Genomic DNA, 26698 nt, shown 5'->3' on the forward strand with positions numbered 1-26698 from the left:
ACTGACTTGGTGACAAATACCCATAGAAAGTTTCACTAGACCTTGATATAGGGAAATACCTGTTAAGGGCATACTCTTCTAGATGCAGTGGACCAGTCTACCTCGTGAGGTAGGGTACAGTGTAATCATTTGTTTAATCTTTGGTGTCCATTGTTGCAGCTAAATTTGCAGCAGCTGAAAACCAGGCCAGATGGTTTCAAGAAAAAGTATACAGAAAAAAGTGGAGGTATTTTTTTTAGACATCAAGAAAACACATTCAAATTAATTTACTTAAGTGTAAACAAATACATTATGCAAGATGCACAGACATACATGCACCAGAAGTTCACTGGTGATGGCTGAGAAGGACAGCCTTTATAGTTTTACACTGCAGCATTGAGCTAGCACAATAAATGTTAAGAACCTCAAGTACTTAGAACAGCTGATAAGATAACGTAGTGAAACTTAAGCCACTCGCTTCATTGTAAATGTGAACTAAAGCTATTTTGGCTTAAAACACTGTACTGGAGATTCTGGCTTGGCTTCCTATTTTTTGGCAGGATTTACCTTTCTTTTGTAGGATGCTCTGTCTTGCTTTAATGAAAGCTAAGATGTCAGCGTCAGCCTCGCTGTCTCCAGTTAGAGGAACAGAAGTACTTGAATTTGGTGGGGTCCTGAGAAAAGAAAGCATACTTGTGTACCAAACAAAGTAAGTAGGTTACTTTTCTACTCCATTATCTCCTCTCTCTTTTCAGTATGGAGGAATGTGTTCTTCAGATAAAACAGATAAATAGATAAACAGATAAAACAGATAGCATAGCATAGCATAGCATAGGAGAGAATTAACCAGATTGTAAGACCTTAGAGATCATCGACTCCAACCTATCATCCAACACTATCTAATCAACTAAACCATGGCACCAAGCATCCCTTCCAGTCTCTTCTTAAACACCTCCAGTGATGGTGACTCCACTACATCCATGGGCAGCACATTCCAATGGCCAATCACTCTTTCTGGGAAGATCTTCTTCCTAACATCCAGCCTAAATCTCCCCTGGTGCAGCTTGAGACTGTGTCCTCGTGTTCTGGTGCTGGTTGCCTGGGAGAAGAGACCAAGTCCCATCTGGCTACAACCTCCCTTCAGATAGTTGTAGACAGCAATAAGGTCTCCTCTGAGCCTCCTCTTCTCCAGGCTAAGCAACCCTGTTGTTGGAGATGGCACAGTTCAGAGGACAATCAAGCCCAGGACTTCTTAATTCTGTTATTAAGGTTCTTAAGATGAGACAATATATTTTTAGTCTGATAGGGCTACATGCTTAGCAGCTATAAAACCTCTCATAAAGAGTTAAAGGTACGTTACAGCTGAATCAAAGACTTACTGCCAAGCAGAAAAGCCTAGTATAGTGGAATTACCAAAGAAATGATGGATGAGACTATGCCATGAGTTTGCTTTAGGAAAAATCACTGGAAACTACAGGCCTATCAGCCTGACCTCAGTGCCAGGCAAGATTATGGAACAGGTCATCTTGGGGGCAATCACTGCACAACTGAAGGATGGCCAAGGGATCAGGTCCAGCCAGCATGGATTCAGGAAGGGCAGGTCTTGTCTCAACAACCTGATCTCCTTCTATGATCAGGTGACTGCCTGGTGGATGTGAGGAAGGCTGTGGATGTAGTCTACCTGGAATTCAGCAAGGCCTTTGACACCATTCCCCATAGCAAACTCCTGGCCAAGCTGTCAGCCCCTGGCTTGGACCACAACACTCTGTACTGGGTTAGGAACTGGCTGGAGGGCTGAGCCCAGAGAGGGGTGGTGAATGGTGCCACATCCAGCTGGCAGCCAGTCACTAGTGGTGTTCCCCAGGGATCAGTGCTGGGCCCAGTCCTGTTCAATATCTTCACTGACGATCTGGATGAGGGTATTGAGTCAGTCATCAGTAAATTTGCAGATGACACCAAGTTGGGAGCAGGTGTTGATCTGTAAGAGGGTGCAAGAGCTCTGCAGAGTGACAATGACAGGCTGGGCAGATGGGTAGAGTCCAACATGATGGCATTCAAAACATCCAAGTGCCGAGTGCTGCACTTTGGCCTCAACAACCCCATGCAGTGGTACAGGCTGGGGTCAGAGTGGCTGGAGAGAGGCCAAACAAAAAGGGACCTAGGGGTACTGATTGATAGTAGGCTGAACATGAGCCAGCAGTGCACGAAAGTGGCCAAGAAAGCCAATGGCATCCTGGCCTGCATCAGGAATAGTGTGGCCAGCAGGAGCAGGGAAGTCATTGTGCCCCTGGACTCAGCACTGGTTAGGCCACACCTTGAGTCCTGTGTCCAGTTCTGGGCCCCTCAGTTTAAGAAGGACATTGAGACTCTTGAACATGTCCAGAGAAGGGCAGTGAAGCTGGGGAGGGGTTTGGAGCACAAGCTCTGTGAGGAGAGGCTGAGGGAGCTGGGGTTGTTTAGCCTGGAGAAGAGGAGGTTCAGAGGAGACCTTCTTGCTGTCTACAACTACCTGTAGGGAGGTTGTAGCCAGGAGGGGGTTGTTCTCTTCTCCCAGGCAACCAGCACCAGAACAAATGGACACAGTCTCAAGCTGCACCAGGGGAAGTTTAGGCTGGAGGTGAGGTGAAAGTTCTTCACAGAGAGAGTTGTTAGCCATTGGAATGTGCTGCCCAGGGAGGTGGTGGAGTCACGGTCCCTAGAGGTGTTCAAGAGGGGATTGGACGTGGCACTTGGTGCCATGGTTTAGTAGTCATGAGATATTGGGTGACAGGTTGGACTTCATGATCTTTGAAGTCTCTCTCTTCCAGCCTCATTGATTCTATGAATAGTATTTTTGCCTACTGTAAGTTTTCATACATACGTAGAAATAAACAATCATATACCATTTACTGACAGATGCAACTCCTTTGTGCTTCTAAGTCTCCATTTCCAGCTATTTTGTTTATGAAGTTAAATCAGTGATTCTGCTTTTGATAGATCCCCTCCAGTGGTATAAGGTGGTACAGTACAATGAAGCTATCTCAATCAGCTAAGAATTTGGCCTTGTGTCTTTAGCCTTGTTTGAAGATAAAGCATTAATAGTGAAATAACAAATAGAGTAGCAAAAGTTACAACATGGAAGGACAAGCAGAACTGAAGGAAGAACATGGTTTTTTCCCCCACATATCCTACCTAGTTGATCTGCTGGAGGGTAGAGAGGCTCTGCAGAGAGACCTTGACAGGCTGGACAGATGGGCAGAATCCAACGGCATGAGATTTAACACATCCAAATGCCGGGTTCTGCACATTGGCCACAACAACCCCATGCAGTGCTACAGGCTGGGGTCAGAGTGGCTAGAGAGCAGCCAGGCAGAGAGGGACCTGGGGGTGCTGGTTGATGGTAGGCTGAACATGAGCCTGCAGTGTGCCCAGGCAGCCAAGAGGGCCAATGGCATCCTGGCCTGCATGAAGAACAGTGTGGCCAGCAGGAGCAGGGAGGTCATTCTGCCCCTGTACACTGCACTGGTTAGGCCACACCTCAAGTACTGTGTCCAGTTCTGGGCCCCTCAGTTTAGGAAGGATGTTGACTTGCTGGAACGAGTCCAGAGAAGAGCAACAAAGTTGGTGAGGGGTTTGGAACACAAGCCCTATGAGGAGAGGCTGAGGGAGCTGGGGCTGCTTAGCCTGGAGAAGAGGAGACTCAGGGGTGACCTTATCACTCTCTACAACTACCTGAAGGGAGGTTGTAGACAGGCTGATGATGGTCTCTTCTCCCAGGCACCCAGTACCAGAACAAGAGGACACAGTCTCAGGCTGCGCCAGGGGAGGTTCAGGTTGGATGTTAGGAAGAAGTTCTATACAGAAAGAGTGATTGCGCTATGGAATGGGTTACCCGGGGAGGTGGTGGAGTCGCCGTCATTGAAGGTGTTCAGAAGGAGACTTGATGGGGTGCTTGGTGCCATGGGTTAGCTGTTTGGGTGGGTTGGATTGGTTGATGGGTTGGACACGATGATCTTGAAGGTCTCTTCCAACCTGGTTTGGTTTATTCTAATAAAGGTTTATTCTAATACCTTAGTAATTATAGTTCTTTCCACTGTTTCTTACTGACTATTGCAGGAGAATGTCATTGTGCCTACACAAACAGATGTCTGATATCCTTGCCTTTGTGCTACTATTTAAGTCTTCATTTGCTGAATTAGTGAACCATAATGGAAAACATTTACAAGGTGATCTCAGAACACCAGTAAAGGACTATTCTCTTACTGCTTTTAATTCAGTTAGCAACAACATAAAAAATACACAATATATTTGAGAAGGTATTGTCTAATTTCTGTTTTAACTTCTCTTTTCCTTAAACCCAAATTCAGTTTAAAACATTAGGGTTTAGATGATTAAATTTTCCATGATTTGTTGCTATTGTACAGACTGTTTGGAAAATGAAACTCTGTAAGTGTTGAGCACAGTAAGAATGTAGCTTCTGGAAGCATACTTAGAATACAAAATAATTAACCAGGCTGGAAAAGACCTCAGAGATCATCGAGTCCAACCTATCACCCAACACTATCTAATCAACTAAACCATGGCACTAAGTGCCTCATCTAGTCTCCACTGAAACACTTCCAGTGATGGTGACTCCACCACCTCCCTGGGCAGCACATTCCAACGGCCAATTTCTCTTTCTATGAAGAGCGTCTTCCTAGCATCCAGCCTAAAACTCCCCTGGTGCAGCTTGAGACTGTGTCCTCGTGTTCTGGTGCTGGTTGCCTGGGAGAAGAGACCAAGCCCCACCTGGCTACAACCTCCCTTCAGGTATTTGGAGAGAGGTAGAAGGTCTGCCCTGAGCCTCCTCTTCTCCAGGCTAAGCAATCCCAGCTCCCTCAGACTATCCTCATAGGCCTTGTGCTCCAAATCCCTCCTGTGACCGGTTGACGTTGTCCCCTTAAGAAAGGGAATATGGTGGATGGAAGTTGGTAAACGGAAAGAATAATCTAAGCTAATTTCATTGGTGAAGTGGGAGGAAGCACCTTCTGAACTGGGAGTGAACTGGGAGTGAACTGGGCACTCCGGCACTTCTATCTTCAGTCTTGCTTCCGCCTCTTCTTTGGGCAGCAGCTTTCTGTGCTGGGCTTTCTGCCAAGACTTCGGCCTTGAAACTGATAAGATAGAAGGCCTGTATTAACTGCTTTCCAATTAACACAGAACTGCTTTTAACTTCTTTCTTTCTCTTTCTCTTCCTCTTTTCTGACCTACTCTGGGGAAAGGGGGGGAGAGAGGGGAGAGCGGAGGTGGGGAACCCCCTCTGCCGAGGGGGGTTACTCTCATTTCTGTGTTACTCTGCTGTATATCTTTGTATATATTGTAAATTTGTATATATTCCCCTGCATATCCTACATTGCTTTGTAAATATAAAGCTCCACTGCTTTGCTAATTCAGCTTGTGAGTTTTTTTTCCCTTTCCCTTCAATTTTTCTTTCCCCTTACTTACAGGGGGGAGGGAAGAGGCTTCTTGGCCTTACCCTTCCAACCCCACGACATTTTTTTTTCTTGGCGTACCCAGCGTGCGGCAGATAATTAGTTTAATTTATTACTTGATTGATTTAGTGTTTTCTAGCTGAATTAGCAAACACGAAGGTGTTGTGGTTTGTGGAGCAATTATTCTTTTCAATTTTTGGGGCTCTGATTTACAGATATTGTTTGGGTTTGATTTTGGATTACCTGGGTAAATATTTGGTGTGGACAATTTATATGTGGGTTATGTATAGAGTTAGACAATGGTATGGAAAATGTATTAATTTCTTATGGCCAGTGAGATACAGGAATGTTACCTCCACCACTCTCCCAATTGAGATAAAGGGTTTTAGGATTCCGCCTGAGGAGAGAAAAACTTTAGGTGATGCCTGGGATCCAAAGGTGATTTATTTGGTGTGTATAATCCTGCTCTCGGTGGTAATTAACGTGTATCTCCTAATTTCTTTACAGCGAGAGAGAAAGGTGTCCAGAGCTTGTTTTGTTATTAAAACTAGATCAAAAAGAAAATGCCATGGCTCTGGATCAGTCCCAGAGTCATCTAGTGATGAGGAATGTGCAGAATCTGTGTCAGTTAAAAAGAAGGCTAAAAAGTTAATTGGTAAAGCAGCTCTAAATGACTTTGCTGATTCTAGCAAGCTGCCAAGGACGGCGGCTGGTATCAACATGGCGCCTGCTCCTTCTCCTCCTTCTTCTTCTCCGTTGGCCATTAACGGAGCAACGTCACTTCCGCCCACTCCCTCGGTGGGACCGGAAGTCAATGCCCCAGCAGCTGATTTATCTCAGGACCTGTCAGCGTCCATTAAGGTGGCTGTAAATTCAAACACAGCTCCAGTTAAGGTGGCTCCTTTAAAGACTAGAGGTGGAAAGGCCAAAGATGGAGAAGAAGAGGTGGAGACTGATCCTGGTGAGGGGCCCTCTGCTCTAAAAGATCCTGCTCAGGAGGAAGAGAAGATTTGTTTTAAAGATCTAGCTAACCTAGTGAGATCAAAGCAGGATACAGATGAAGTTAGGAATGCAGCTGGCAAAGGTGGTTCTCAGCTTAAAGAGATCCTTAGGAGAATGACAGCAGGATTATATGGACAAAGAATTCAGGGAGACGAAGACGAAGATGATATTTCAGAGTGCTCTTCTCCCCGCGAGGAATTGCGAAATGTCCGTAAAGATTTCACCAGGGCAGATAAGGAGCCAGTTCTAGCTTGGCTTAGTAGGTGTTATGATACAGGTGCTCTGGCTCTAACAGTTGGAGACAAGTCAGCAGCTCAGTTAGGAACTCTCTCAAGGGATAATGGAATAGATAGACATCTAGGAAGGGCTCTCAGTAAGGTTAATCTGTGGATACGCCTTTTAATAGCGGTTGCCCTGAGATACCCTTCCCGAGATGATCTTCCATGGAATCCTAAACCCTGGACTACCATAGATGAGGGAATTAAGCGCTTGAGAGAATTTGCTGTTAGAGAGCTACTCTATGGTGAACATGAAACTCTGAATCCTGATGACATTCCTGTGGGTATTGGTCTTGCTAAAAAGATCATCAAACTTGCTCCTTCTAATTATGCAAACATTCTGGCAAGCAGAATTGTGTCAAGAAGTTATGGTGGAGCTTCTCCTACGGTTGGCCAATTCAGTGATCAAATGAGACAATTGGAGGATAGCATGACACGTGGTTCTTTGGTTTCAGCCATTGAAACTCTGTCTGGAAAGATTGAGAATTGCATGAAGGATCTGAAAGATTCCATATACCAATTGGCACAGAAGGATAATTTCAATTCTTCCTCCAGGTGGATACAAGTTTCATCTGTGAGGAATACACGTCCTCCAAGGAGGTCATTCCAAAACAGGACATTCCAAAACAGGTCATTCCAAAACAGACCACCAAGGCAATCACGTAGAACTATTTGGATAACTCTGTGTGATCAGTTTGGTGAGAACATGAACCGCTGGGATGGCCAACCAACTTCTAATCTTTTCAGGAGACTGAGGGAATTGCAAAGTGGCAGAACCCAAGGTAGCAATACCAGAAGGGTAGCTGTTACTTCCACAGTTCCCCAGAACGACTCTTGTGGCTCCAACAGTGGCTCCAGTTATAACATGCAAAGTTATAACCCTGCAAACTATGTGCAATGCACATGTACACATGTTCCCCATAACTAGGGGTGCCCTGCCTCCCGCCAGGGGGAGGAAAGGGATAACAGAGATAATAGAATCTATTGGGATGTGTACATCCAGTGGCCTGGCACTTCACAATTTCGGAAGTACAGGGCCTTGGTTGACACAGGAGCTCAGTGCACCATAATACCATCAAATTATCAGGGATCAGAGTCTATAACTATTCTGGGAGTCACTGGTGGATCTCAAGAGTTAAGTAAGGTAGAGGTTAATATAAGTTTAACTGGTAAACAATGGAGGAAGCATGCCGTTGTGACCGGACCTGATGCACCTTGTATTTTGGGAATTGATTTTCTGAGAGAAGGGCGTTTCAAAGACCCTAGAGGTTACAAATGGGCTTTTGGAGTAGCTTCTATAGAAATTGATGGACAAAAATTGAAGCTGTCTGCCAGACCTGAACTTTCTGATGAATCTGCAGTTGTGGGACAACACAAGATACAGGACATTAAATTGCCGGTTGCTTCTCAGACTGTGCATCACAGACAATACAGAACCAACCGTGACTCTTTGTTGCCCATTCAGAATCTGATTCGTCAGTTGGAGAGTCAGAAAGTCGTCAGCAAAACTCATTCACCTTTCAACAGTCCAGTGTGGCCTGTGCGGAAGCAGAATGGAGACTGGCGTCTGACGGTAGACTACCGAGCCCTAAATGAAGTGACACCACCTATGAGTGCAGCAGTACCAGACATGATGGAACTACAGTATGAGCTGGAATCAAAGAGGCCAAATGGTATGCTACCATAGACATTGCTAATGCATTTTTCTCTATTCCCATAGCAGAGGAATGCAGGCCTCAGTTTGCTTTCACTTGGAGAGGAATCCAGTACACTTTCAACAGATTGCCAGTGGGCTGGATCCACAGCTCAAGCATCTGTCATGCAGTGATCCACGACGCTCTGGAGAAAGGCGGTGCTCCAGAACACATCCAGTTCATCGATGATATCATCGTCTGGGGTAAAACTGCTGAGGAAGTTTTCGAGAAAGGTAACAAAATCATTGACATTCTTCTGAATGCAGGTTTTGCCATCAAACGAGACAAGGTGAAAGGACCTACCACAGAGATTCAGTTTCTGGGAGTGCAGTGGCAGGATGGACGCCGACACATTCCAGTGGATGTGGTAAATAGAGTCTCTACCATGGCAAATCCCACAAACAAGCAGGAGACCCTACGTTTCTTGGGGATAGTGGGATTTTGGAGACTGCACATTCCTGGATACAGTCAGATCGTGAAACCTCTGTATGATGTGACTAGAAAGAGAAACCATTTCCACTGGGGACCTGAACAACAAGCAGCCTTTGACCAGATAAAGCAAGAGGTAGTTCAAGCAATGGGTCTGGGACCTGTCCGAGATGGTCCAGACATTAAGAACATTTTGTACACGGCTGCAAGTGACAATGGTCCAACCTGGTGCTTGTGGCAAAAAGCTCCAGGTGAGACACGTGGACGACCTCTTGGTTTCTGGAGTCGAGGTTACAGAGGTTCAGAGGCTAACTATACTCCAACAGAGAAAGAAATTTTAGCTGCCTATGAAGGAGTAAAAGCATCTTCTGAAGTGATCGGAACTGAATCACAACTTCTCTTAGCTCCCAGATTACCAGTTTTGAATTGGATGTTCAAAGGCAAAGGCTCCACACCACATCATGCCACAGACTCAACATGGTCTAAGTGGATGGCTCTGATAACACAGAGAGCTCGAATGGGAAATCTTGAAAGACCTGGTCTAGTGGAGGTGATCTCAAGTTGGCCTGAAGGCATCAATTGTGCTAAACCTCCAGAGGAGAAAGTAACTCGTGCTGAGGAAGCTCCTCCTCACAATGACCTTTCTGATGATGAAAAGAAATATGCTTTGTTCACAGACGGTTCCTGTCGTCTTTTTGGAAACAAGCGAAGGTGGAAGTCTGCAGTGTGGAGTCCAACACAACGAGTTGCAGAAGCGAAAGATGGAGAAGGAGAATCCAGTCAGTTTGCAGAGGTAAAAGCTGTCCAGCTAGCTCTCGACGTAGCTGAACGTGAGAGATGGCCAAAGCTTTATCTCTACACCGACTCATGGATGGTAGCCAATGCTCTATGGGGTTGGCTAAAGAACTGGAAAAAGAGTGATTGGCAGAGGAAAGGAAAACCCATTTGGGCAGCCAACCTGTGGCAGGACATTGCTGATCTAATCGAGAGAATTCCAGTGAAAGTGAGACACATCGATGCTCACATTCCTAAGAGCAAAGCTACTGAGGAACAACAACACAACCATCAGGCAGATCTAGCTGCAAGAGTTTCTCAAGTAGACAGGGACTCTAATCTTGATCTCGACTGGTAACACCGGGGTGAGATATTCCTAGCTCGGTGGGCTCATGATTCGTCAGGACATCAAGGCAGAGATGCAACATACCAATGGGCTCGTGACAGATCCATAGACATTTCCATGGATGCTATCACGCAAGTCATCCATGACTGTGACATTTGTGCTGCTATTAAGCAGGCAAAACGACTTAAGCCCTTGTGGTATGGTGACAGATGGTCCAAGTACAAGTATGGTGAAGCTTGGCAGATTGACTACATCACTCTACCACGTTCTCGTTCTGGTAAGCAATACGTGCTTACTATGGTAGAGGCAAACACTGGATGGTTGGAAACTTATCCAGTTCCACATGCAACTGCACGCAACACCATTCTCGGTATGGAGAGACAAATCCTGTGGAGACACGGAACTCCGGAGAGGATTGAGTCAGACAACGGAACTCATTTCAAGAACAACCTTGTAAATAACTGGGCAAAAGAGCATGGTATTGAGTGGATATTCCACATTCCCTACTATGCACCAGCTTCAGGGAAGATTGAATGCTACAACGGTTTGTTGAAGACCACTCTTAAAGCCATGGGGGGTGGATCTTAGAAGAACTGGGAAAAGCATTTAGCACAAGCAACCTGGCTGGTAAATAGTAGAGGTTCAGTGAACCGAGCTGGACCTGCACATTCAGATTTGATACGGAAAGTAGAAGGTGATAGAGTTCCTGTTGTTAGAGAAAAGAATCTGTTAGGTAAAACTGTTTGGGTATTTTCACCCTCAGGAGAGGCTAAACCTGTCCGAGGGGTGGTTTCAGCTGAAGGTCCGGGTCACACTTATTGGGTAATGCAAGAGAATGGTGAAATTCAGTGTATTCCACAAAGAAATTTAACTTTAGCTGAAAGAGGTTAATTTCAAACTGTTGTACAGCTACATCGTGCCCAGAGGAAGAATCAACGAGGAATCTACGGTGCACGAACCCTGAGATCCCTGAGAGCCCTGAGTCAACTAAGAGACCCTGAGAATCCCTGTTTCCCTTTTCTTCGCTTCGCCGGCGAAGGAATGAACTGTTTTCCATTTTTCTCATTTACTGATTTTCTTGGACTTTTGAATCATCTACATCTGAGCATAGCCGGAATGGACTATGAACTTTACTCACGAACTGTAAATATCGGTTTGGATTGGATGGACAGTATGAACGGCCAATGAAATTGTTTAGAAGGGGTGGACTGTGACCGGTTGACGTTGTCCCCTTAAGAAAGGGAATATGGTGGACGGAAGTTGGTAAACGGAAAGAATAATCTAAGCTAATTTCATTGGTGAAGTGGGAGGAAGCACCTTCTGAACTGGGAGTGAACTGGGAGTGAACTGGGCACTCCGGCACTTCTATCTTCAGTCTTGCTTCCGCCTCTTCTTTGGGCAGCAGCTTTCTGTGCTGGGCTTTCTGCCAAGATTTCGGCCTTGAAACTGATAAGATAGAAGGCCTGTATTAACTGCTTTCCAATTAACACAGAACTGCTTTTAACTTCTTTCTTTCTCTTTCTCTTCCTCTTTTCTGACCTACTCTGGGGAAAGGGGGGGAGAGAGGGGAGAGCGGAGATGGGGAACCCCCTCTGCCGAGGGGGGTTACTCTTATTTCTGTGTTACTCTGCTGTATATCTTTGTATATATTGTAAATATTGTAAATTTGTATATATTCCCCTGCATATCCTACATTGCTTTGTAAATATAAAGCTCCACTGCTTTGCTAATTCAGCTTGTGAGTTTTTTTTCCCTTTCCCTTCAATTTTTCTTTCCCCTTACTTACAGGGGGGAGGGAAGAGGCTTCTTGGCCTTACCCTTCCAACCCCACGACACCTCCCCAGCTTTGTTGCCCTTCTCTGGACATGTTCCAGCAACTCAACATCTTTTCTAAAATGAGGGGCCCAGAACTGGACACAGGACTCAAGGTGTGGCTTAACCAGTGCTGAGTTTAGGGGCAGAATGACTTCCCTGCTTCTGCTGGCCACACGTCGTTTGGTGGGAGAGAAGAACCTGGAAATGACCATGCTAGAGAAAACAGAGAAGCAGTAGCAGTTTCTGCTCTCACCAAGTAGGATGTTTTTTCAGAAAATATGACATGTAACCTATGCCAAGCCTGACACAGCTGGGCTGCTGGTGCAATTTCATTTTACTAGAATAATTTGTAGGAAGAAGAGACTGAGCAGACTGTTGTTAATGAGACTGATAGTGAGTTATCTAGGTATTATATTACTTGCTGGTGTACTTTTCCCTCTGAATAGCCCAGGTACTTCTTACCTTGTTTTTAAAGTAGGGTTGCTTGAAGTAATTGAATTATCCTTCCCAGCAGAATTTTCATTGGGGCTGACTCTTGTGGTCTCTGAAGAACTGGAATGGGAGCAGGATGAAGGAAAGACTACAGCCACACACTAACATAATACACACTAGATAACTACAAATACGCTGGTTTTCAAGCTGTTTTATCTCTATAAAGCACTTGTTCACTGGAAGAGGCTTTTCAGTTGAAATCATGTGATTATCAGGTTCATACAGAGAATATGGCTACCAAAAAAAAAAAAAAAAAAAAAAAACAAAAAAAACCAAAAAGACAAACTCCAACAGATTATATGCTTAGCATTTTCCTTCTAAGCACAGCTTGTAAAGCACTTAATTGCATCTGATGTACAGTTTGTAATGGTATATTTAGTTCCTAAACTGACTATTAGCCATGTGAGGCCTCAGCTCATTTTCCATTCTATCTTTAGTCAGGCAAATTATTACCAAAATCAGTGGGAGACTGGATAAAACTCAGTGAGAACTTCAGGATGTGGATTGTTGCTTACAGACAAATTGCAAACAGGTGTTGTGTGCTCCTGTTCCTGCAGATGCTGCTATCAAGGACCCTCTCTGCTAGAAAGGCAGGCTTCTGCCATAGGACGTCTAACAACTCCCTCCTTTCCCCAGGGATTGTGTATGCTGATGGATCTGGTGCCTATCTCGGAGGGGACAATCAGTTGTAGGATTCTTCCAGTAGATGGCAGGATTGGCAAGTTCTTGCTTTTCTAAGTCTGCAGCAGTTCACTGTTGGCTGATGAATTGATATTTCTGGCAGAGAACTTGGAAAGAAATTTATTACTAAAATTTTACTCTATTACACTGTGCCAGGTTCAGTTTTGCAGAAGATATTGCACCCAAGAGTATAAGTGACTTTCAAACGAACAGCTCCAAGTTTATGGAATGCTTCTCTTTAACTCCTCAAGTCCCATACCATTTGCACCTGCCTAAATGGATTAAAATAACCTCAAGACTCAAAGTAATTCAACTAATGCAATATTATACTTAAGGTTAATAATATCCCATTCTCTATTCCACCTGCATATCATATGAGATAGAAAGGATGCGATGTTATTACCTACTATAAGCTTAACGTTATCTGGGAACTTCCCATCATAGTTCTGCTTGAGAATACCCTGAACATTTTTTCCACTGATATGGTAGCTCTTAAGAAGTAAGTGATTTGGGGTCTTAAATTCAGCTTTCTAAAAGGACTCTATCTGTGCCCTGAGATACCCAGGCATGCAAGTCATATAACCATGGTTTCATAGATCACTACACATCAGCTGAACATTAGTAACCATTTATGACTCTGTTTGTAGCCTGCAACAAACACGAGGTGATGTGACTTAATGTGATCCTTGTTCATTGCTTTATTTTTTGATGAAATAAGCTTCTTTGCCTTTATTTCTTTTTGTCAAGAATAGAATGGTGTCAGCTGAAGTAGTTTATTGAATTCAAATGAATATTATTCTCCAAAATTGCTAGATCCCCACTTTAAAGATGATTTGGATCCAGATCTATTTAAAAGGAAAAAAAAAAAAAAAATCTAGACACTTCAGGTGTGGTTCAAGTGGATTTCTGGACTCTGGACAATATGCTAAATTTTGCCTTAGAGTGCATGGGGAGAACAGGGCACCTGATGAATGAGATATTAAAAACCCTCTTAGACTGAGTGAGGTGATGCCTAGAATAGAATAGAATAGAATAGAATAGAATAGAATAGAATAGAATAGAATAGAACAGAACTGAACTAACCAGGTTGGAAAAGACCTTAGAGATCATTGAGTCCAACCTATCATCCCACACCATCTAATCAACTAAACCATGGCATCAAGTACCCCATCCAGTCTCTTCCTAAACACCTCCAGGGATGGTGACTCCACTATCTCCCTGGACAGCCCATTCCAATGGCCAACAACTCTTTCTGTGAACAACTTTCTCCTCACCTCAAGCCTAAACTTCCCCTAGTGCAGCTTGAGACTTTGTCCTCTTGTTCTGGTGCTGGTTGCCTGGGAGAAGAGACCAACCCCCACCTGGCTGCAACCTCCCTTCAGGTAGTTGTAGACAGCAATAATTTATGAAGTGTCAAAGCACTGTTTCCTGACAGCTTCACTAACATTCCTGCTTTCCATGGAGATTAAAGATAATGACATGGATGAAGGGATTGAGTACATCCTCTGTAAGTGTAATGGGTTAGCACAAGGGCTAATCTGCCTGCTCCCTTGACAAAAACGTGAGGGGAAAAGTAACACACAAAATTCAGGGTTCAGATAAATATATATGATAAAGTTTAATATAACATAAGCTATCATAATCACCCTAGCTAATAATCTAATTAATCTAATAGTGCAATGTGTGATCACCTTAGCGTAGCTTGTTTGCAGAAGGAGCACAGTGAAAAAAACACAGCATAAAACAGAAAACCAAACCCATTGCTGTCCCACACCCACATGCCTGTGGAAAGCAGCCAACACCCAAGAATATGGAACACAGCACCAGCAACTGGAACAGGGAGCCTCCCATGCTGCAATCTGAACTTCAAGCTCCACAAAATTTTGTTCCAGTTAGTCCTCTCAATTTTTGAAGCTGGCATGACTGCACCATAGTATTAATAACAGCAGCAGATTCAATTCAATCCATGACAGTAAGCTTGCAGTGTGAGTGTTGACCTGCTCAAAGGTGGCAAGGCCCTGCAGAGGGATCTGTACAGGATGGATCAATGGGCCAGATCAATGATCTATTGTATGAGATTCAACAAGGCCGTGTGCCAGGTCTTGCACCTGGGTCACAACACCACCATGCAATGCTACAGGCTTGGGGAACAGTGGCTGGAAAGCTGCCTAGGGGAAAAGGACCTGGAGTTGCTGGTTGATGGCTGGCTGAACATGAGCCAGCAGTGTGCTCAGGTGGCCAAGAAGGCCAACAGCATCTTGGTCTGTATCAGGAATAATGTGGCCAGCAGGACCGAGGAAGTTTTTGTCTCCCTGTACTCAGCAGTGGTGAAGCCACACCTCAAATACTGCGTTCAGTTTTGAGCCCCTCACTAGCACAACAACATTAAGGTTCTGCAGCAGGTCCAAAGAAGGTCCACAAAAGTAGTAAAAGGTCTACAGTACAAGTCCTATAAGGAGTGGCTGAGGGAACTGGAATTACTTAGTCTGGAGAAAAGGAGGCTGAGGAGAGACCTCACTCTCTACAACTAGAAGATGGTAGTGAGGTGGGTCTTGGTCTGTTCCTCCAAGTACTAAGTGACAACATCAGAAGAAATGTCCTCAAATTGTGCCACAGCAGGTTTAGGTCTTCAAAAAAGGAAAGGAGGACCCAGGGACCTGCAGACCAGTCAGCCTCACCTCCATCCCTGGAAGGATGATGGAACAGCTCATTCTGGAGGCCATCTCTAACGACACAGAAGAAAAGAAGTTTACCAGGAGTCACCAGCATTGATTTACCAATGGAAGATCCTGCCTGACTAATTTGATAGCCTTCTACGAAACCGTGACCAAATGGGTAGACAAAGGAAGAGCAGTGAATGTCTTACACCTTGACTTCAGTAAGGCTTTTGATACTGTTTCCCATAACATTCTCATAGAAAAGCTCAGAAAATGTGGCATAGATGATCGGTCTGTAAGGCAGGTTGCAAACTGGCTCAACAACAGAGTTCAGAAGCAGCAGAGTCAGCTAAGATGTCTGTGGCCAGTGGTGTTCCCCAGGGATCAGTACTGGGCCCAGTTTTGTTCAATATCCTTATTAATGACCAGGATGAGGGGACTGAGAGTACCCTCAACAAGTTTGCTGATGATACAAAACTAGGGGGGGGTGGGGTGGCTGACATCCTATGCAGCCATCCAACAAGATCTGGACAGGCTGGAGAGCTGGGTGCAGGCAAACCTCATGAAGTTCAATAAGGACCAGTGAGGGTCATGCACCTGGGGAGGAATAATAGCAGGCACCAGTACAGGTTAGGGGCTGCCATGCTGGAGAGCAGCTCCATGGAGAAAGACCTTGGAGTCATAGTGGACAGCAAGTTCTCCATGGGACAACAACGTCCCCTTGTGGCTAAGAGGGCCAGTGGTATCCTGGGATGCATCAAGAAAAGTGTGTAAAGCAGATCTAGCGAGGTGTGTCCGGTTTTGGGCTTCCCAGTTCAAGAGAGACAGGGATCTGCTGGACAGAATCCAACAGAGAGTCATGAGGATGATTAGGGGACTTGAGCACCGCCCCTATGAAGAGAGACTGAGAGACCTGGGACTGTTTAGTCTTGAGAAGAGTGAGGGGGGGGTCTCATCAATGTCTATAAATATCTGAGGAGTAGGTGTCAAGTGGAGGTGGCCAAGCTCTTTTCAGTGGTGCACAATAATAAGACAAGGAACAATGGATACAAACTTGAACATAGATGGTTTCACCTCAACATGAGGAGAAACTTCTTTACACTGAGGAGCACTGGAACAGGCTACCCAGTGAGGTGATGAAGTCTCCTTCTCTGGAGTCATTCTGGAGGCATTCCTGTGTGGATTACCCTAACTGATCCTGCTTTTGGCAGGAGGGTTGGACTCAATGATCTCTGGAGGCCCCTACCAACCTCTAATATTCTGTGATTAGGAAAAATTTCTTCACTGAAAGGGTTGTCAGGAACTGGAACAGGCTGCACAGGGAAGTGGTTAAAATGTCATTGATGGAGCTATTTAAATATATGTAGACATGGTGCTCAGGCACATGCATAGTGTAGATTAATGGTTGGACTTGATGATCGTAAAGATCTTTTACAGCCTAAATGATTCTATGATTCTATGGCCTGACCATCTAGCACATAGGGTAGAAGATTTGGAGAGGTGATGGGTGTCATGGTATGAATGCTTGATTTGCCAGCTGAAAAAAAGTGGAAAATTAAGTGGATTAAAATGGAGGGTGTAAAATTTGAAGGTGTGCAACTTTTGCAGTGTTAAAACCCCTCAGCTGTAGTTCTCCAGTCTGAGCCTTGGATGTGAAGGGAACAGATGTTCTGCATAAAGGCAAGCAAGATTCAAATTGCTTAAAATCTGAACATATGAGCATTTGGTTACAAAACCAAATTTGGCCTAACTTGCAAATGCATGGATAAATTGTCCAAGTTAAATTGTTACCAACCAAATGTGAAAGCCTCTGAAAAGTCATCAATCAATGACGTTATTCCCAGATCATATTTAACCATCACGTGACATCGTGGAATATTTGCAGGAATGAAAAATTATTACAACAGAAAATGCTGCAAAATACAGAAACATTTCAGTTGTTTTACTTAGCATTAATATAGGGAGTAAATTCTGCAATTCAGGGCAATAAATGTTCTAATGAGCTAATGCTCGCAGTAATCAGAAGGTATCTCCAAGGGAATCTAAAGTGACAGGAAGATTTTGAAGTTGAAGAGCCAAGGAGTCTTGATTGCTTGATTCAAGAAATTCAACAAGTCCAAGTGCCAGGTGCTGCACTTTGGTCACAACAACCCCACACAGTGCTACAGGCTGGGGTCAGAGAGGCTGGAGAGCAGCCAGGCAGAAAGGGACCTAGGGGTGATCATTGACAGGGGGGCTGAACAGGAGCCAGTAGTGTGCCCAGGTGGCCAAGAAAGCCAATGGCATCCTGGTCTGTATCAGGAATAGTGTGGGCAGCAGGAGCAGGGAAGTCATTGTGCCCCTGGACTCAGCACTGGTTAGGCCACACCTTGAGTCCTGTGTCCAGTTCTGGGCCCCTCAATTTAAGAAGAACATTGAGACTCTTAAATGTGTCCAGAGAAGGGCAACGAGGCTGGGGAGAGGCCTTGAGCACAAGCCCTATGATGAGAGGCTGAGGGAGCTGGGATTGTTTAGCCTGGAGAAGAGGAGGCTCAGGGGAGACCTTATTGCTGTCTACAACTACCAGTAGGGTGGCTGTAGGCAGGATGGGGCTGGTCTCTTCTCCCAGGCAACCACCAACAAAACAAGAGGACACAGTCTCAAGCTGCACCAGCGGAAGTTTAGGCTGGAGGTGAGGAGAAAGTTCTTCACTGAGAGAGTTGTTAGCCATTGGAATTTGCTGCCCAGGGAGGTGGTGGAAGTCACTGTCCCTGGAGGTGTTCAAGAGGGGATTGGATGTGGCACTTGAAGCCATGGTTTAGTAGTCATGAGGTGTTGGGTGACAGGTTGGACTTGATGATCTTTGAGGTCTTTTCCAACCTCGTTGATTCTATGATGCTATGAAATGCTCACTCTTCAACTGTTTTATTAATATAGCTTCATTTGGCACTTAACAATTCAGATGGTTTTTTCTTTGTTTGTTTGTGGTTTTTTAAGTTGAACAAAACATGTTTGGCCATGAATCAAGTACCTTTTACATGCATATATCCTTTTTAAGCCTCAAAAGGATGACCAGTTTCCCCTCTTTGTTATTTCACTAATAAATTGATTTACTCTAAAATGCAGTTTGAGGCTATCATGTTCCCAAAAGTTTGTCATACAATATCAGTCCATGTGAGCTGTGCACTGGAAAGTAATCAAAAGATTTTGCTAAAACATATATAAAACTCAAGAAAGATTATACAACATACCTTTATATGCTGAGATAGATAATTTATTACTTTTAACCTAATCCTGGAGATTCTGTTTATATCCATTCACACTCAAGAGTTTGACTGGATTATTCTACTGCTTGCTTACTCTGTCAACAGCAGTCTTAGAGTTCGGCCATACAGCTCACTGTTATATATCTATTGAACATACCTCTGAATAGAATTTAATCTCATTATATCAAACATAATTTGTCTCAGTTTCTGCTGAGTGAATATAGCAGTATCACTTCAGAGAAAGAGATTCCTCATTTCTAGGTGGGTTAGAAATAAACAGCCATTTGGGTCTTGGGACTATATAACTGAGGAACAACTACAGTCTGTACTCAATCCCACACAATCATGGGAACTGGTAAGTAAAGTTTGTGTGTTAGTTGGGGCCATGGAGATCCTTGGGAAATGAATACTCTACTGTTTTATACTTGCAAAGCCCGTGAAATTTGAACTTTTTACTCTAATATATTATTGCCTCTAGTAGGGGGAAAAGTAAAGTTTCACACACAGTGGGATGTTAAGCCTTCAGCTCCTACCTCACAAATGCAGAAACAGTTTTCTGTTTCCATGTACATCACACTGGAAATTTACCTGTATAAAATATGCCTAAATAACCTAGAATAAAATAAAATTAACTTTCTGGCAATGCAAGGAGGAAAGAGTAGTTAACTTCAAAAGATCATTGCAAGCATATTGTTGGAGATGGGAAAACAAAACTATATTCATGTTGACTCCCTCTGCAATTGAAATTCAAGAAGATGAATGGTCTGGTTCTGTAATATGTATCCAAGGATTATCCACTCAGTCTCAGCCAACATGTCCATTACTTACATAGAGACTCTTCATGGAATTGTTTGCAAGAAATCATGTGGGGCAGCACAGTTCTCTAAAGGTAGGCTTGGCAGCTGAAAGCAACCAGGTACCTTCCCTCATTCCATTCAAAGTTCTAGACATACTTTTCTGAGAACCGTCCTCCAGTAATAAACGCAAATGGTAAAGGCACGTGAAATAAAAGTTCAGAAGAAATTTGTAAAGGAACCAGTTATTCAGTTTTGCTTCTAAGCTAGGGTGGGGGGAGGAGAAATCACCACTCCTGGAGGTCAGTCTCCAATTGTGCTGGAAAGTGCCTGGGGATTATCATATTTTTAATTCTAGTTTAGACTGCAAAAGATATGACTCCCCTGAGCAATGCATCAGCACACCAAGTGGAAGTTGTTATTCCCTAGAATGGGACAGGAAGGTTGAGTATGAGATCTTTAGTTCAATCAGAGGACACAGTCTCAAGCTGCACCAGGGGAAGTTTAGGTTCAAGGTGAGGAGAAAGTTGTTCGCTATTGGAATGTGCTGCCCAGGCAGTGGAGTCACTGTCCCTGGAGGTGTTCAAGAGGAGATTGGACATGGCACTTGCTGCTATGGTTTAGTAGTCATGAGGGGTGACAGGTTGGACTTGATGATCTTTGAGGTCTCTTCCAACCTTTTTGATTCTATGATTCAAAGTTAAAGAGAGTGACAGTCATGGATTGCTTGAACTAATCTGGATAACTTTGTGCAAAAGCTGGACCAAAAATTCTCTCACATTCTCTTGCATCAGCTGTTCTGTGGGACAAGTAAACTTCAGGCTAAACCCAGAAATGAGCAGCTCAAATTAGACCTAAAACTTGCCAGCCATTTGCACAGCGAATAGTCCCTGAGTCTTGAGAGAACACTGAATAAGAACTGAAAGAGAGTAGAGACTACAGCAGGTTTTCATCAGTTTGAGCCATCTGAAAATGCTTCCTTACTCAACTTTAAAGGATTATGTGTTTCATTCTCTGTACTGATTATAGAACTTTTACAATAAATACACAAAAGTATTCAATGAAAATTAGAATATATTTTGCAGTTAAAAAAATCCTGATACCAAACAGTATTCATTATTTAATGGTATATAGGGTGTATTGTTTGCTGTAAAGCAAGAAACATCATTTGTATAAAGTATTGACTTGAATTTGTAGGTAAAGCCACTCATCAGTGAAAGATTAAATGTATAACGAGAAGGAAGGAGAGAGGGAGAAAAATAGAGTAGTGTGGAGAGAAAAGGAAGAGGGAATCTTCTCCCAGGCAACCAGCACCAGAACAAGAGGACACAGTCTCAAGCTGTGCCAGCGGTGGTTTAGGCTGGAGGTTAGGAAGAACTTCTTCACAGAAAGAGTGATTGGCCATTGGAATGTGCTGCCCAGGGAGGTGGTGGAATCACCATCACTAGAGGTGTTTAGGAAGAGACTGGATGGGGTGCTTGGTGCCATGGTTTAGTTGATGAGATGGTGTTGGGTGATAGGTTGGTCTCGATGGTCTTTAAGGTCTTTTCCAACCTGGTTTATTCTATTCTATTCTATTCTATTCTATTCTATTCTATTCTATTCTATTCTATTCTATTCTATTCTATTCTATTCTATTCTATTCTATTCCCTCCATTTATGGTCAATGAATATGGAAACCAGCACATTAAAATCTGTGTTTTCTTGCACTTTATTTCACTTGAAAGCAAAGAAAGATTATTATTGTTGCTAATTTAAATTGAAGGTTTTGAAATCAGAAGTGACTGATGATGAAACAACGAAGATGATTACATTTTTCTACTATAGATGATGCACCACTATTTTACAATATAAAATGTGTTATCATTGAGAAATAATATGCTGCATAAATGTAGCAGCAGGACATTTTTCAATAACTGTGATGGGTTAAGCCCATCCTGAAAGCAGGGGCAGAGGGGTTGTGAGTGCCCTGCTCTCCCCAGAGGCCGGTTTTCCCCCCAGGAAACGGAGTTTGTCTGTTCCACTTCCCCTCCCTTTCCAGCAAGCCTATAAATAAGAAAACACTGCAGTGATTGGCTCTCTTTTGCTTCTGCCTTGCTGGGATGAAAGGACTAAGAGAGTCGCCTCTGATGGCTTCCTAGCTCTCTGCCACGTGGTTCGGCCTGGTCCTCCTCCCTGTTGCATCCACGCTTTTTCAAAGGACCGTTGGTTTTGTATATTTTCCCTATCCATCCTTGTTCCTTATCCTTGTGAACCCTTCCTGTTATTGTTTTTATATATATATTGTTTAAAGAAAAATTTTGCCTCTCTACTTCCAAACTGACTCCAAATTATTTCTTGGTAGATTTACCTCCTCCCTTTTTCCCTTATCCCCCTTTCCTTCTTCCCCCCCCACCCCTTCCCTTAATTCTCTCTATTTTTTCCCCTTCCCTTTTCTTTCAATCAGGAAAGAGGAAGGGGAAGCGGGGGAGGGACTCTCAGCCTTGCCTCCCATCTGAGCTCTTAAATCCCAGTTAAGGCCCAAACCACCCCAATAACAAATCTACATAGGCTATCTATTAAATCAGTTTATAATTTGTTTGCTTGTTTGTTTGCAGCCTACTGAATACACTCCGAAGGAAATACAGTCTCCCTATGGCAAAACTGACTGGCAAGTCATTCTGTGAAGTCAAAAGGACTGAGCTGCAATAAGTTACTTTCACTATGATTGCAAAATAACTGAATGATAAAAATCAATTGTTTACACAGTAATGTTGCTTATAATTGGAAATGCACTGTTTGAGTGTGGTATTTGCAAAAGCATTCTGGTGAACTGCACTTCCAAGAAAACTGCATTTTCTTACTATAAAGGAAGAGGAAAAATGACCAGTTTACCTGCCACTTGAGAGATGTTGTGCGGATTTGATACATTGGGGATAAACAGTTGCAGTATTTGGTAAGCTAATCGCCTCTGGCTTTTCCTGCTGGGTCTAGATTGAAATACAAAATTAATGTAGGAAAGGATATTTTTAGAATGCTTAATATTGGCCTCCATGTCTTAGCAACAAGGTAGGCAATGATTCATTCAGCAAACACAGAGTCTGAACATACAGTATTTTCTTCAATTAGACAAACACTTCTGAACACAAAGAAAAGCATTGAGGATTGGGTTAACTATTTTAAAGCTCAAATTACAGGTTTTTAATATATAACAGCATGTGTCTGCAGATTTGATTTTTTTTTATTTTTTTTTTTAGAGAGCTCAGATGTACAGATAATTCAAAATCCAAGAAATCAGTCCAAATGACTTTTTTTTCCAGTTTTCTAATTTCTGCTGATGAGTCATGAAAGGCTGAATCCTGGAACTCCCCTGTTAAAGGACAGAGGAAACTACACTCCAGTGGATTCAAGAATGCTACTTGCAGTGCTTTGGAAAGCCTAACTATGTAGACATGAGAGTGACTAAAGCATTACTCTCTTTGCCACTCATGCAGCTTGGGATTTTAACTTTAATAGTGTTTTGCAACTATAGCTTGAATTTAAGTAATTAGGTGGCACTTAATGGATAACTCAGATCCTCATGTTAAAGGCCATATTTCCTTTTGGCTCTTTTCTTAAAAATACATTTTAAGTTTAAACAAAATGCTAGCTAAATACTGTTTTGTTCATAACTTTTTCACAAAGAGTATATGGGGTCAGAATGGCTGGAGAGCAGCCAGGCAGAAAGGGACCTGGGGGTACTGGTTGATAGCTGGCTGAACATGAGCCAGTAGTGTGCCCAGGTAGCCAAGAAGGTCAATGGCATCCTGGCCTGTGTGGCCAGCAGGAACAGGGAAGTCATTGTGCCCCTGTACTCAGCACTGGTTAGGCCACACCTTGTGTACTGTGTCCAGCTCTGGGCCACTCAATTTAAGAAGGACATTGAGACTCTTGAATGTGTCCAGAGAAGGGCAATGAGGCTGTGGAGAGGCTGAGGGAGCTGGAATTGTTTAGCCTGGAGAAGAGGAGGCTCAGTGGATACCTTCTTGCTGTCTACAACTACATGAAGGGAGGTTGTAGCCCGGAGGGGTTTGGTCTCTTCTCCCAGGCAACCAGCACCAGAACAAGAGGACATGGTCTCAAGCTGTGCCAGGGGAAGTTTAGGCTGGAGGTGAGGAGAAAGTTCTTCACTGAGAGAGTCATTCGTCATTGGAATGTGCTGCCCAGGGAGGTGGTGGAGTCACCATCCCTGGAGGTGTTCAAAAAGGGATTGGACGTGGCACTTGGTGCCATAGTTTAGTAGTCATGAGGTGTCAGGTGACAGGTTGGACTTGATGATTTGTGAGGCCTTTCCCAACCTTATTGATTCTATGATTCAAGGAGTTTGCATGGGTTTAATTCATACAAGTATAATTCACATTATCTTTGTCTAATTTATGTTGCCATAAGCACAGGTCAATCACACACCAAATTTAATCTGTCAATTAACTACTTCTATAAGAAGTGTTGTATTAACATGGTAATGGAATAAATATGAGGATATTTCCTACCTGTAGATTGATTGACTCTTGAGACCACCAGACTTCAAAGTCTTTTTGCAGCTTCATCTTGAGTTTCTCCATAAGAAGCTGCAGATGCTCAATCTCTATCTTCAGTCCTTTCAAGTGGCCAAACATTTCTTTATAACTAATATGAGAAGAAGAAAGCATATTAGAGATCCTACATAGAATAGTTACAAATTGAAACTACAAAAGAACATATAATAACCAGAGATGCAAGGGACAGACTAAGTGGTGCTAGGAAAAGACATCTTGTATCTTACAAGTGCTTCATGTGTGCTAAGTACAAGAACATTCCACAAAGTTTTTATTTCACTAATGTGACAGTTTAGGCTGTGCCTTTAATGAAAGGACAGCTGCAGAATTCTCTAGCTGAATGTTTGGGTGTAAGAAGGAAAACAAAGATTAATTCTAAATTAATTTCATTGGTCAGATGTGAGATGTACCATAGCTAATATCTCTCACATTATTTTCTCTCACTCATTGCAGCTTCAGTCTGTTTGGACTTTTCATTTCTTGGCCAGAGAGCATGCAGCTGACCCTGGACTGAAAGTGATAAGGTAAGAGAAACTAACATTCTTAACAACTGCTTTGAGCTAACAAATTTCCCTTAATATCCTTTTCTCTCTCTTTCTCCTTTTTTGGCTAATTAACTACTAGGGGAAAGGGAAGGATGGGGAGAGAGGTTTGGGGGAACCCGAAGTGGGATCCTCCTGAGTGGGGGATTTCAGTGTTTGTGTTCTTTCCTGTAAATTCTTCCATAACATTGTAAATATTGTATATTTTGTATATGTTCATTGCATTTCATTATTGCTTGTAAAATACAGCCTTCATTCGCTTGTCCAACTGGGTTAGCTGTGCTTTATTGTTGGTGTGGGTGGATCAAACCATCTAAACCACTACAACTAGAGAAATTACTGCATTTCAAATGGGCACAATGTTGATTAACAGTTAAAATACAAGTTCAAACAAATATGTCAGCCATTTATTTTGATTTCTCAGCATATTACCATTAAGTAAACCACTTGTCACCAGAGCCTGGATTCAGATAGGAGCTTCTCTTTCAGATGGAAGCTTCATTAACAAGGCTTCTTGGTTAACATACAGTTGGAGATCTAGCAGTAGTATGAAATAGCTGGAAGTGTCCCCACAGACTGCACATAACAGGAATGTTAACAAATTACTTAGAAATGATATCCCTGTGTCTGTTTTCTTTTATCCTCCTAGCTACATTAGAGCAATGAATGGTTAACCAATGTGTGTTCTGCATATTATTTACACTTAGTCAATCCTGCATAGCCTGAAGATTTTTCTTAGGTCAAGGAAGGCAGGACATTTCTGAATCAACCAAAAGTGTTCACGCTACATTTAGATTCAAACAATAAGTTTCTAACACTAACCCTCAAGGAGAACATTAAACTACTTTCATTTATTTTTAGCTGTTAGCTCAAGCGTAGATTTTTTCCCCCCACTCAGGTACTGTGGCATCTTAGAGAGAAGCCAACAGCATACACACAAATTTAAAACTATTTACTGAACCACAAATCTGACATTTTTAAAATGTCAGAGGAAACCCTGAGGGTAGCTGTGTGTGCAGAATTGTGATTCAAATACAGTGTCAGTACAACTTATCTTCTGAAGGTCAGCAGAAGTTCAAGGCAGAGCTAATACCTTTTCTTTTCTTCCTCCATTTGTATTCGAAGCTTCTCTTCTACCAGATCAAGGGTATTTAGCTCTTCAGAAGGACTGGAAACAGCTATAGGAGAAATGATAAGATGTAAGCTGGACTCGATGATCTCAAAGGTCTTTTCCAACCTGGTTAATTCTATTCTATTCTATTCTAAGCAATAACCATAAGATGCCAAAAGAAGCAACTTTTAATTAGAATAAAAGCTGGTTTTTCAAGAGGCAGGTAATGAGATAGGGGTTCATTAACCACTTATATCTTCTGGAAATGTTTCTTCAAATTCCTTATTAATGTCTTAATTAGTACAAGAGGCCTTAAATAAGGAGTTATGTTAATTAAGTTGCTTTTAATATTTACTCCCCCCCCACCCCACAGTAAAGTCTGAATTATTAATTTCAGTGAGTTTCCCAGATCATTGTAAAAGTTCATCTTTGGTATAAAACTCTACCAAATGCACTCAACCTGACAGTTTTGGCTACAAAGAAAGAGTGTTCAAGATGGGACTGTACGTGGCACTTGGCGCCATCGTTTAGTCATGAGGTCTGTGGTGACAGGTTGGACTTGATAATCTTTGGGGGCTCTTCCAACCTTGGTGATTCTGTGATTCTGTGACCAGAACAGCAAATCTGCTGCTAAAAGATACAGTAGTTGTACTAGTGCCTGGCAATACAGTGACAGAAAGATGAATGAGACGTAGCCTAAAGGAGAAAGCAACTCCTTAAGCAGTAAGCAATAAATTCAGAGAATTAGTATGAATAAGGAAAGCATCCTGAAACTATGTGAAAACTTTTTGAAGGAAAAGGAGAAATGAAGAAATACCTCAAGAGGAGCTCGAGTTAACATAAGAAAGCAGCTTAG

The 26698-nt window shown here is 43.0% G+C and overlaps 1 protein-coding gene across 1 annotated transcript; it reads right to left on the reverse strand.

Moving 5' to 3' along the window:
* Positions 1 to 104: 104 nt before the first annotated feature.
* LOC137445785 (kinesin-like protein KIF6) lies at positions 105 to 25909 on the reverse strand. Its single transcript, XM_068147774.1, has 6 exons — positions 25825 to 25909; positions 24145 to 24280; positions 22511 to 22605; positions 12230 to 12319; positions 547 to 653; positions 105 to 174 (listed from the first exon to the last, which is right to left on the reverse strand). The coding sequence occupies exons 1-6, from the start codon at positions 25842 to 25844 to the stop codon at positions 134 to 136; spliced, it is 489 nt and encodes a 162-aa protein (XP_068003875.1). The 5' UTR covers positions 25845 to 25909; the 3' UTR covers positions 105 to 133.
* Between the last annotated feature and the right edge of the window lie 789 nt (positions 25910 to 26698).

This window comes from Melanerpes formicivorus, unplaced genomic scaffold, assembly GCF_026170545.1.
Source record: "Melanerpes formicivorus ecotype bairdi unplaced genomic scaffold, bMelFor1.0.p_v2 SCAF_2, whole genome shotgun sequence".
NCBI lineage: Eukaryota > Metazoa > Chordata > Aves > Piciformes > Picidae > Melanerpes > Melanerpes formicivorus.

Excerpts from the sequence above, each read along its gene's own strand:
- LOC137445785 (XM_068147774.1), bottom strand. The coding sequence starts at position 25,844 with ATGGAGGAAGAAAAGAAAAG. Across the intron at positions 24,281-25,824 it reads ATGGAGGAAGAAAAGAAAAG|TTATAAAGAAATGTTTGGCC; the intron begins GTATTAGCTCTG and ends TTCTCATATTAG. Across the intron at positions 22,606-24,144 it reads AAGAGTCAATCAATCTACAG|ACCCAGCAGGAAAAGCCAGA; the intron begins GTAGGAAATATC and ends ATTTCAATCTAG.